Here is a 13256-nt window from a genome sequence, read left to right as displayed (position 1 = left end):
CAGCCATGCCAGATCCCACAGTGATGGGCCGAGGGGTCACTTTGAGGAGAGCAGAGGAGATTCGAGCATTGCGGCATCCACAAGCGCCCGGATACTGACCTTCCCATAGACATTGACATATGATCAGGGACATTTGGGCACGACACCAGAGGTGACTACAGGAGAGAGGACAGCCGGGACCCATTGATCTGGCGGCCATCTTGCATATCATTACAACTGGCGCTGACATGTATGACATATTACGCCCCCCCCTCACCACAGGATGGAGCTGACTAGGAGCGTGCCTACATTGAGCATCGTTGTATGACCCTGGCATATAGTTGTGCATTTACCCCAGTAGTGCTTCATCCTTATATATGTACATACATCCCGACCTCATAGTAGTAGTTTTCTTTCAGTTTTCTTCCAGTTGTTGTATTGTGCACTGAGCACCATCTGATACTCAGAGATACCACATACATTGTACATGGTTTTGTCTCATAGGCCAGTTCTCTTTGGCCTGAGAGAGATGTTAATACAATCTTTCTTTCTTTCTCCCCTCTCTCTCGATATCTTTCTCTCTTGGACACGTGGTTGAGTCTGTTGCTGCACACCCTACTGGGCTTATAGTGGTATCAGAGCAGGATTTCTCTTGAAGAAACTTTCTTGGGTTGACAGAGCCATGTCGAGAGCAAAGGGAGACCAAGGGCCTCATGAAGGAAATAACTGAAAGGCCGATCTAGGACTTCAGGATGGGAACCAGGGTCATAATGACTTTCAGTAGTTTAGGCGATTTCTCAGAGACGAAGAAGTCCTTGCTTGGAGAACCACGAGGGAACAAGATCAAAGAAGGGCTCAAATGTTTGAAGATTCCATCAAGGATCGAGCCACCAAAGCCAAGGGAGTTGAAGCTGCTAAAGCTTATCTCAAAAGGATCTAGAGCTACTTGGTCTATTTCTCGTGTGGAGGAGACAAGGAGGCTACTCATAGGCCTGCTATCTTAGATGCCGCTTCTTCAGAAAAGTTAATGGGGGAAAGAAGGGACACTTGGCTGCAAATTGTCTTGACAAGCCAAAGTAAGAAACCAAAGAGATTGGAAGATCATCAAATTGACATCATGCTAAGAAACTCAACAAGAGGAGATTATGAAGCAAATGACCGAGCTATTGGAAAAGGGTTTGATTAGACCTAGCTCATTATCTTTTTGCTCCCCAGTCTTATTGGTTCAAAAAAAGGATGGTTCTTGGCGTATGCGTATTGATTACAGGGCTCTTAACAAGATCATTGTGAAGAACATGTTTCCTATTCCTAGGATTGATGATATCCTAGATAGATTGGATGGAGCCACTATCTTTAGCAAGATCGACTTGAAGAGTGGTTATCATCAAGTCAAGATTGTTCCAGAGGACATTCACATGACCGCATTCAGAACTACCTTTGGACTCTATGAGTATTTGGTGATGCCTTTTGGTCTTACCAATGCCCCGGCTACTTTCAACCGAATGATGGAAAGAATTTTTCGAGCACATAAAAAGTTTGCAGCTACTTTCTTTGATGACATTATTGTGCATTCAAAGAACGAAGAAGAGCATCGAAAGCACTTGGATATGGTATTTCAGGAATTGAGGAAGCACAAGTTGTATGTGAATGGCAAGAAGAGTGAGTTCTTTTTGTAAGAGATTCACTACTTGGGCTATATAGTGTCCAAAGAAGGGATCAGGATGGACCCAGATACAATCAAGGCTATTATGGAATGGCCAGAGTTGACTAGCGTGCATGCAGTTCGAAGTTTCCTTGGCTTATGTTCTTATTACAGGAAGTTGATCAAGTGATTTGCCGTGGTAGCAAGTCCACTACATGATTTGACAAAGAAAGCCATGGGATTTTGGTGGGCCAAAGCTGAAAAAGAATCCTTTGAAGCACTAAAGTTTTATGCTAGCAAAGGACCAGTATTGATTATTCCAGATTTATCAAAACCATTTATGGTAGAGTGTGATGCCTCAGGAGATTGCATTGGAGCAGTCTTAAACCAAGAAGGCCATGACGTGGCCTATGAGAGTGGAAGACTTCAAGGAGCTGAAAGACGGCACCCACTTACGAGAAAGAATTGATGGCTATCATTCATGCTTTAAAGACTTGGAAGCACTATCTTATGGGTGTTGAGTTTGTTATCAAGACGGATCATCAAAGTCTTAGGTATTTTATGTCTCAACCTAAGATATCAAAAATGCATATAAGATGGGCTAGTTATTTGGCCCAATTTCATTTTCAGATTATGCATACCCATGGTAAAGACAACAAAGTAGCAGATGCTCTATCTCGAAGACTCTTGAGTCATGAGGTTTCTATGGGTTACCGTATGGATTTCACTTTGATGAAAGATCCTTATGCTACCAAAGAGGATTTCAAAGATGTTTTGAAATAGATTGTAGAATATAGATTTGGTGACTTTTTATGTCATCAAGAAGGGTTTTATTATGATAGAAACCCAGGTCAAGTGTAACACAAGGAATTGGGGCCAAAGTAATGGAAGAGTGCCATGCTCCTCCCTACATGGGGCATAGAGACACCTTGACTACACTTCAAGCTTTGGAGAGCTACTTCTATTGGCCTACTATGAGGAAGGACATTGAACTTTATGATTCAAGAATGTTTGGTTTGTCAGAAGTTCAAGTTTGATCGACAAACACCAACAGGATTATTGCACCCATTGAATGATCTATGGGAGAATATTGCTGTGGATTTTATCTTTGGATTGCCAAAGTCAGGGAATGATGGTATATGGACCTTTCAGGATACCAAGAAGATCAACCATGTATGTCATTGGTTGGACCTTTCAGATCGTTGGAAGATATATAATGTTTTTCGTGATAGTTTATTGAAACCATGTACGGGTTATCCCCAGAGGAACTTGTTTTGAAGGATCCACTAGGGGTGGAAGAGCCAGAACATATTGTGTTTCATTCTGTGAGAAAAAGAGGAAAGACAGTGGTCAGAAAGCTCCTCTTGGAATTCAAGAATTATTCGCTATTGAATTAAAAATGGATGCCAAAGAAGTACTCAGATATACTTCGAGCTTATGAGGAAGTGGTTGGTCCAGATGTATTTGAAGTACAGATATGGACGTCTTGCAATCAAGACAGATTCAAGAGGGAGGGATTGTGCCTCTAGCTCTCTTCATTGTATATATATATATATATATATATATTGGACTCGAACTGACCATTATTCTACTTATATAATGGTTACTTGGGCATGCTCTAGTTTGGGTGGCAATGATGCCCAATATCCCAATGAGCAAGATTTGTATATGGAAGACAACGATGCCAGAATGAGATTTGTATATGGGAGGCAACGATGCCAGATGACCCATTCAATGGCAATGATGCCAGATATCTTGGATTTTGCAGTCGGGCGGTCATTGCAATCAGATGGCCCAGATGATTGTATTGGATTTTGCAGTTGGGTGGTCATTGCGACCAGATGGCCTAGATGACTATATTGGATTTCGCAGTCGGGCGGTGATTGCGACCAGATGGTCCAAATGATTGTATTGGATTTTGTAGTCGGGCGGTCATTGCGACTAGATGGCCCCGATGACTGTATTGGATTACATAGTCGGGCGGTCAATGTGACCAGATGGCCCAGATGACTATTGATGAACTCTTGGGCGGTCCTAGTGACCAGATGGCCATGAGGATAGTCTGAGCGGTCCTAGTGGCCAGATGGATCAGCACGGTTTTGATGAAACCAAACAGGACTGTCCATGATCATTACTTGTGCATTGCATATTAATGTATGTTTGAATTTCCTTGACTTTGTGTGCTGTTTTTGATGTATGGACAACGCTTGGATTTATGGCATGTGATAGTCCACTGGGCTCCAGACTACCTGGCCAGTACCTGGAATACCTAATAGACGCAAATGATGTATACTTGTTTGTTGACTATCTTGTGTCTAGTTTTTGCAGGAGGTAAGTATGCATTTATTTTCTCTAACACGTGATAGGCCATGAAGATGTACCATCAAGAACAAGGACATCGGTCAAAGAAAAGGCATTGAGATGTTGCCAGATGACCAGATGACACCACAGATATGGGGAAAGACCAGATGCACAAGCTCACCAAATGGGGCTAGTACCTTCAAACATATGGAAGTACTTCATGTACTTGGGACACGTGGATATACATGGAACATATGGATGTGCTTGGAACACTTGCAGTCTGCAGTTGAGGATAACTGCGATATAAGAGGGAGGGAATGTAACTATTTGGCCCTCCTAGCTCTTTTCACATGATAGAACTCATGCTCAGACACATGGACAAGTTGATGGACACATGGAAACAGGGTTCCTAAAGTCGGCATTGGAAAAAGCACGTGTCTTGGTCAAAAAGCAAGAAAAAGCAAAAAAGTCAAACTATGTTGACCAAAAGCTGACTTTGAAGGCACCATTGGAAAGAGGACATCGAATTGGACCAAAAAGCTAAAATCCTCTTTTTCAAAAAGCAACTCCAAGGCCAAAAAGCAAGGCCTTGAAGTTGTAAAAGCACAAATCAAGAACTTTGGGTATTATTTATAAAATATTTAATAAAAAGAAAAAGCAAGAAGATAAAACAAAAGCAAAGCTTGGCAAAAGCAAGCACCCCTATCAAGTATATAAGAAGCTTGTACTCTCTTGGAGAGAGATAGAAGAAGAACTCGTGGAGAACCACCTTGGGGAGAGCAAGAACCTTGACATCATCTCCTCCTCCCCTCTACATCATTACTTGTGGAGAGCCATCTTGGAGGAATTTTTCTTGTGGAGAACCAGGAGCTCAGTTGCCATTATCATCATCTTCCTCTCCACCTCTACATCATTACTTGTGGAGAGCCATCTTGGAGGAATTTTTCTTGTGGAGAACCAGGAGCTCAGTTGCCATTATCATCATCTTCCTCTCCACCTCTTTGCGCCACCCTGCTCCGCCCCAGAGCCGCCTCCGCCTGATTCCGCTGGCTGCCGCCGCTCAGTGCCGGTTGCCGCCCAGATCCGCCGTCGCTGCCCTTGTGCAACACCGCTACCGTCCCTGTGCAGCACCCCCGCCGCCTGGATCCTCCACCGCCGCTGCGCATGTGCAACGCCGCCGCCACTACCCCTGCGCAGCGCCACCTGCGCCACCGCCCCCGTATGCGCCGCCACCTCCCTGAGCCAGCTCCGTCCCTGTTGCTGCCACCGCCCTGTTTGCTAGGTTTCGCCGCCTTGTTTATGCCTGCATTGCCTATCAGCACCACCTCTCCTAACTTGACACCAGTGTGAGTAGTGCCTACGCCTTAGCCACCACCAGCTCCCACGCCAACAGCAACAGCTGAGTTTTTTTGCCGCCTGTAGCTAGATTGGTCGAATTGTTTTTGGACATGAACATGGAGCGTGGGCATGGAACTTGGACATATAGCTTGGGCATGAGGCTTGGACATGAACATGGAACTTGGACATGAAAGCTTGAACTTGGACTTGAAGCTTGGGCATGGAACTTGAGCATGAACATGGATCTTGAGCATATGACTTGGACATGGATCTAGATTTGGACTTGGATTTAGATTTGGATTTGGATCTGGACTTGGATTAATTGGATTTGGATTTGGTACTAGCCCGGTGAGAGGTACTTGTGGGTCATCCCCGTGGTCTGCTTGGCATGAGAGATCTTGTGCCTCGACATCGACATCGACTTGGATATCCTATGTCGGCATATCTGTTTGTTTTGTATTCATTGATTGTATTGATCCTGGCCAATGAGCCTGTGGATTGTTCCTAAATAAATTCCTGAAAGGGGGCGGGGCGTGTTCCCCGCTCAGTGTGGTGTATTGTGCAAGATCCCTATTCCCTTCTCTCTTTCCCCTCTCTCTCTATATCTTTATCTCTTGGACATGTGGTTGAGTCTGCCACTGCACGCCCCACTGGGCATACAAAAGCTGCTGATCTCGCCGAGGCCCGCATCCAAGGAGCGCGCAGCAGAACCTAAGATAAAATCCAGTCCCTCCCATATCTGCTCTATCCTGCTTTTAGACCTCAGGGTCCTATATAAGGCTGTCCAGAATCCTTGTGCTCACATGCCTGTCTTGCCTCCAGGGGTCCTCCAAGGACAGAATAACCGGAGTGTGATCAGAGAAAGTGGTGCCCGCCAAGATATGAGTGGGATCATGGGATTTTCTTCTCTTCAGTTTCCGCTGGACTCTCTTGGCATCACCACACTCCTGACTGGCTGTGACTACCTTACACTCTATGATGAGGTTTTCCGGCTTCTAGCCATCATTTTGTATTGACTCTTTCATACATAATAGATGCCTTCTTTTTGTCCAAAAAAAAAAAAGTAGGACCATGTTGTATGTTTTGATCATGCTGGTCAAAAGTGTCATTAGGGCCTGATTTGTGGTGTTTACTTGCAGCACCAAACTATGAAGAGAATGTAGCAACTGATCCGCCCTACCAGCTGGGACTGTGTCCCCTGTGTGTGTGTGCATGCCATCATCTTCAAATTTTGGATGCTGTGATCTGCTCAGCTGGTCGTCTCCACCAAAACACCAAGTGAAATACCCAGCCAACTGTCAACCTTCACCAGGCATCATCTTCTATTAATATCATTGTAGTCAGTTAGTTTACAGCAATTCCATTCACACACAATCACTTTATAAGTGCCTTTCACACCACAAAAGGCAGGCTAAAAAATAAAATACGCCGGTGAAAATGAGAGGTAGGCTAAGGCAGGCATACCTACTTTGATCACTGCCTAAACAAGGCACATGGTTGCACATGCTTCACCCTCATGCAGATGGCATTAACCCTAAAATCCATGGTAGATGGACAACTGGCTATGGAAAAAGCATTGCACGCTCTTCTCAATTCACCTGTCCGTACTATTTTCACCTGCCATACCATGATGGATGCATTCTGCACGTGCCATGCCATGATTGTCCACCAACATGGACATTGCCCAGAGGCCATGACCATCAAACCCTCATGGCCCATGCACCACCAAGGAAGAATCACAGAAAAACACACCCTGATGACCATGCTGAAGTCATGTGCTAACTCTGGCAACGTCCATAAAGGTATGCATGCCCATGCCCATATCATTGAATCAGGAATTAGTTTAGACACCTTCTTAGGAAATACCCTCCTTAGTATGTATGCAAAATGTGGATGTTTAGATGATGCCGTGAGACTTCTTGAAATGATGCCAGAAAGAAACACAGTCTCATGGACTGTCATGATTACATGTCATGCTAAGCATGGACATGATGAACAGGCCTTAGCTCTGTATAGGAAAATGGAGTTAGAAGATGTGAAGCCGAATGAGGTCATGGTTGTATGTGTTATTAATTCATGCACATGCCTAAAAGCCTTGAAAGATGGTAAGATCATACATGCAACTGTATGCAAACATGGTCTAGAGTTGGATATAGTCATAGCAAGCTGCCTTGTGAACATGTATATGAAGCATGGGTACTTGATGGAAGCACGGCGAGTGTTTGACAGAATGTTGGATAGAAACGTGGTCACATGGACCTCAATGATTGCAGGGTACTCTGACCATGGGTCTGCAGAGGAGGCAATGGATCTTTTTCAGCAAATGCAACATGAAGGAGTGAAGCCAGATCATGTAACTTTCATGAGCATATTGAAGGCATGCACTTCTCTGGGAGCTCTGGATATGGGTAAACAGTATCATACTATAATTATCAATGCAGATTCAAAGCACACTATCTCAATTGACAATGCGCTTATTAACATGTATGCCAAATGTGGCAGGCTAGAGACTTCAAGCAAAATCTTGCAAGGAATGGAAAAAAGAGATGTGGCATCATGGTCCATGATGATCACTGGATGCGTTGAGAGTGGTCAGGCAGAGATTGCCTTAGATTACTTCAAGCAAATGCAAGATGAGACAGTGAAGCCGAACAATGTTACCTTTATTAGCATCCTCAAAGCATGTGCCAACCTTGCACTTTTGAAGGAAGGGCAGATCATCCATGACAGCATCGTGAAAGGCAACTTTTGGGGGGACATTTATGTGGTAAGCGCCCTCATCGACATGTATACTAAATGTTCCTGGATAGCGGATGCCTGCCAAGTGTTTGATAACTCAGACAGAAAAGATGTGGTTTTGTGGACTGCAATGATCACAGGATGTGCTCAGCAAGGGCACTGCAAAGAAGCCTTGGAGTTTTTTGAGAAAATGCAGGTAAGTGGCACAAAGTCTAATGAGGTCACCTTTGTTAGTGCCCTCAGTGCATGTGCTTCCCTAGTAGCCTTGAAACAGGGTACCCAGATTCATGAACAGATATGTAAGGGTGGTTTAGAATCAAGTGTTGAGGTAGGTACGGCCCTGGTTGATATGTATGCCAAGTGTGGCCGCTTACAGGATGCACACTGTGTGTTGAACAGAATACCGGCATGTAGTGTGGTCACGTGGACAGCAATGGTTGTTGCATATGCCCAACATGGGTATGGCAAGGAGGCTGTTGAACTTGTGGATCTAATGCAGCAGGAAGATATGAAGCTTGACCATGTGAGCTTCATAGGCATCCTTGCCGCATGTAACAATGCTGGTCTAGTGAACGAGGCTTCACGGTTCTTTGAGTTGATGTGCAAGGATTATGGCCTTGTGCCATCAACAAAACATTATGCTTGCATGGTAGATGCTTTTGGTCGTGCCGGACAAATAGAGGAGGCTGAAAATCTGGTTAAAAGAATGCCCTTTCAGCCAAATGCTGTCTCATGGAGGGCCTTGCTTGGTGCTTGTAAAAACCACGATAGCTTGAAGCTAGCAGACCATGTGGCAGAACAAGTTCTTAACTTTGAATCACAGGATGCTGCAGACTTTGTTCTGCTATCAAATGTTTATGGTGCATCTGCTGAAAGGGATGATAAAGAAAGAGCCGTATTGTCACACACATCTTTATGAATTGCCTACATCTGTTGCTCTATGTCGCCAAGCATTTGACTGGTCATCTCGACCCTAATCAATGGGTCGAAATTAGTTAATGGAGTTAAGCAATCTTGTCTGAGAGAGACGGACCCTGATTAGATTGGTATGAAGGAATTGGTCTCTGAATTTGGGTTCTTTCCTTTCCTCTTATTAAACTAACTTATGTAAGCATCTAAGTGAAATGAATGAATAAATGCCTTGCCTCCACTTACCTCTGATTAAACTAACTTATGTAAGAATTTAAGTGAAATGAAATGAATGAATGAATGCATTGGTTTTCCTTACCTTTTATTTAAAACTAACTTATGTAAACATGTAGGCAAAATGAATGAATGAGTGCTACCTGAATCAATCCCAAATCGTAAAATTCTTTCCTTAATAGATTGTGGGGGTTTGGATCACGAAGAACTGTTGATTCTAACTCTGGTGCTCTATGCTTTCATGAATAGCACATTCCAAATCCATTCATATTCAGATCCATCCATCTCACATCACATCCACTCACATCTATTCACATTCATTCACATCCATTCATCTCACATTACATCATCTCACATCTAATTCAATCTCTTCTTCAGGGGTTAAGTCAACAAAGATCCTCTTCCCCTGGTAGTGCTAGTCGACTTTTTTTGCATCTTTTGGTCCATTAAAAGATACCTCGTTTCTTTTGCTCTCTTTTTGGTGTTTTTGTGCACACCTTCTTGTTCTCAAGCTTGTAGTCCTATAATAGCTTAAGACTTTAGTGTAATTTGTTTCTTAAGGAAGTCCTTAAGTGGTACTACAACGTATTTCCTAGGTGTTGTTTCTTCATGGTTTTTTATTGGTTTAACTGCTTATGGTTTTGTATGTATGATGGGTATGGTTCTAATAATAGGAACAATATCGTTACCATCTTTGTCATAAAACTGTGTTCCCATGGTTCTAGGACAATTATCCATTTATCCAATATATGCATCCAATTCTCCTCATCTAGAACTATGTTCATTCACTTGATATAAGTTTAAGCTCTCTAAGCGTGCTATCATATCAAACCCTAAGTCATTGATAGGTGTCATGGGGTCACACCCCTATAGGTATGGTTCTTTATGTTCACCTTGATGGTACTATCCTCCTAGTGGAGGTAAATGTCATCTTTTTTCCAATCGTGGATTTACATTATTTGATGCATAAAAGGGCATCCAAGAATAACATCATAACTAGTGGGCCTTTTGAAGTCAACAACAGCAAAGATATGCTCATAAGCTAGGTTACACGATATTAGTTCCACTTTTCCTTCAAGATTCCTATAAGCATTCCTAAATTTTCCTCAGCTAATTTGAGGATAATTTTTGGAGATTTTAGGAGCTTGCTTCCCCATCTTCGCCACATGTTTTGGGTAGTTATGCTCATTTCCACTCCATCTAGGATTATATTTTAGGTTTTCTTATTAGTTCTAAGCTCATTTTGTGCTTGGCCGTTTTCCCATTGTTGTGTTGAGCGACCATTAATCTTTCTGTGATTCTCAGCTCAAGACACTACCCTCATGAGATGCTTCTATAATTGGCTAGTGACGAAAATGCTAGCACTCCAAGGCTGATTCATGATTTTCATATCTTCTACAATACCCATACCACTAGTTTTCTCTCACTCTCAGAATTGAGCATTCATGGGCTATGTGGTTACTTCTACATATAGCACACCATGTCAATTCTTGTCTAGGAGCTAAATGAGAATTGGAAGACTCTCTTGATCTAGCTTTGAGTACTCCTTTCAGTTCTTTGATCACATCGGCACTCTTGAGTGCCTCAGACATCTTTGAATCCTAGCTCTTAATGCTAGGCATTGTCTTCACTGTTGTCTATGGTTTGGATGCCAGTAAAGTTATCATCAAAGTCTATGGCATCCAATCAACATTCCACTAGCGTTTTGATGCCTTTTGCATATAACACATCATATAATTTCTTACTCAACCCTTTCAAGAACATTGGAATCAATTTGGTTTGTCTTAGTTCTCAATAGGGCACTTGTTGTTCAAGGTCTTGAGACGGTGTAGTCTCTCATGGTTTTTTATTCAAGCTACTTAAATTAGTAAAGTCAAGTTAACGAGCTTTGCTTGACACCTATCTTAGAGAATCATATTGTGAATGCTAGCTCCAAATCTTCCATGGTTTCTCTTTGGGAATCTTCTAGCAATTGAAACCAAGCAAGGCATTATTCTCTAAAGTTAAGCTAAAATCATTAATCTTATTTTGAGGATCAGTCACCCTTTCTACAGCAGAGATCTATTTGAACACATCTAGATGGTTGTAGGGATCTCCCATTTTGTCAAACTTCAAAATTAGCTTGGCTTATGAGAGAGGGTATTAATCTAGGAGATGACTATATTTAGGCTTTTTGGTCTGATTAATACTGGAGGCAAAGAAATGTATCTTCATTGGTTATGCTTTGGAGTAGAAAGGTTATAAATGTTATAACGCCCTACCACCATTAGATGCGAATAAATAGACATGTTGCCTTCAATGAGACAAGTAGCTAGTATGCACTAATGAAGGCAATAAAAGATGTAGATATAACAAGTAATGATGCTATCCTCAAGAGTCCTCCTCTCTAGTAGTGGATCCAATGTTAGTCCATGGTCAGGTAGATTGAGGACAGATGTAGATACACATTAACCTTTTGTGCCTCTCATCTATTAGCAGGTCACTCATATGTGGATGGTGACTCTAGTAGCTCCAAGCAGAGTGGTCTTGATGAGGAGCTTGGCATTCCATCAATGGGTTACTCTTAGTGCAAAGAGAACCAGGGCTATTTTGAGGGCACTTAGTAGTGATCTAGTTGTACGCAGGTCTATGAGGGTTAGATACCCTATTTTGAGGGCACTTAGTAGTGATCTAGTTGTACGCAGGTCTATGAGGGTTAGATACCCTATTGATAAGTTGAGATGTGATGGATATGCAACACATCATTATGCTAACATGGTTAAAGCAATATAGGAGTTGGAGCACACCTATTTTAAAAAATGGAAAGATGCCATGGATAAGGAAATGGAAGCATTCGATTGTAAATATAACATGGGACTTAGTACCTTTACTAAAGGAAAATAAGGTAATTGGGTGTATAAGGTCAAGCATAACTCGAATGGATCATTGAGCAGGTATAAGGCAAGATTGGTTGGTAAGGGTAATGCATAGACCTATGGCAGGACTAAGAGGGGACATTCAGCCCAGGTTACGAGAATGTCAACTATGAGAGTTGTCATTGCTATGGCGATAGGCAGAGGATTGGTCTTTACATTATATTGATGTAAAGAATGCTCTCTTGCATGGTGATTTGCACGAAGAAGTATACATGATGTAGCCATCAGGTTATAAGAGTGATACGCATACCCAAATTTTGTGTGCAGGTTATGCAAAGCTTTGTATGGCTTGAACCACGCACCTAGAGCATGGTCAAGCAAGATTAGAGATTACTTTTTGTTACCCATTAAATTTTAGATATCCAATGTAGATTTTTTAGCTACTAGGCCTAGACTTAAGCTATGTCATTAGACATGTGAGTCAATTTATGCAAGTCCTCGGGAAGCCACACTTGGATATGGCTAGATGGATTCTTAGGTATATAAAGTCCACAATTAATTTTACGAACTTTTCTATGAGGCTGGCATAGAGATACAGCTATATTGGTATATAGATAATACTAATGGGGGTGGTAGTGTCACAGATAGAAGATAGAGATACAGTTATATGGGTACATAGACGATACATATTGGGCTGGTAGTGTCACAAAAAGGAGATCTACCAACGAATTTATGTTTACTTTTAAGAGTGCTATTGTGAATTGGAGCAGCAAGAAATAGCTAACAATTGCCTTGTTGAGTACAGAGGTAGAGTACAATGGTGCTACTATGGTAGCTTATGAGGTAGCTTGGTTTTAAAAGCTACTTGGTGATATGGGTGAGCCCATGGGTGGATAGGGCCATTATCATTTATTGTGACAACATGGGTAGCATATAGCTTACTATAACCCAATATACCATGCTAAGATGATGAAAATTAAGGTGCATTATCACTTTGTGCAGAAGAAGGTTCTAGCAAGTGATGTAAATCTGGTATATGAAGCACAGAGGATTAGGTGACATCTGCATAAAGGCATTCGGTACAAAGAAGCTTCAAAGGTTTACAAGCCTACTTGAAGTACAAGGTGTGAAGTTGAGATCAAGGAGAAGTGTTTGAGATATCAAGCTTAATTTCGTGCTATGGACATTGATGACCCGCCTAAGTGATAACTTCCACACTTATGCCATTGGCACGGTTGGTGAGATTATGGTTGATACTC

General features: G+C 42.3%; 1 protein-coding gene across 2 annotated transcripts in view; it reads left to right on the top strand.

Moving 5' to 3' along the window:
• LOC147609682 (pentatricopeptide repeat-containing protein At2g13600-like) overlaps positions 1 to 8939 on the top strand; it is a 38040-nt gene extending 29101 nt beyond the window's left edge. The window contains exons 1-2 of one of the 2 annotated variants that reach the window (XM_086787421.1): positions 6644 to 7062; positions 7534 to 8939. In XM_086787421.1, the coding sequence (XP_086643547.1) occupies positions 6777 to 7062; positions 7534 to 8918 (1671 nt within the window). In that variant the 5' untranslated portion in view covers positions 6644 to 6776 and the 3' untranslated portion in view covers positions 8919 to 8939. Of the gene's footprint in view, positions 1 to 6399 lie in introns of those variants that run through there. The other variant, XM_086787420.1, reaches the window with a different exon arrangement.
• Positions 8940 to 13256: the final 4317 nt, after the last annotated feature.

This window comes from Cibotium barometz, chromosome 51 (assembly GCF_041138505.1).
Source record: "Cibotium barometz isolate CiBa-2024 chromosome 51, ASM4113850v1, whole genome shotgun sequence".
NCBI lineage: Eukaryota > Viridiplantae > Streptophyta > Polypodiopsida > Cyatheales > Cibotiaceae > Cibotium > Cibotium barometz.
This window is presented reverse-complemented; position numbering and strand designations above follow the sequence as displayed.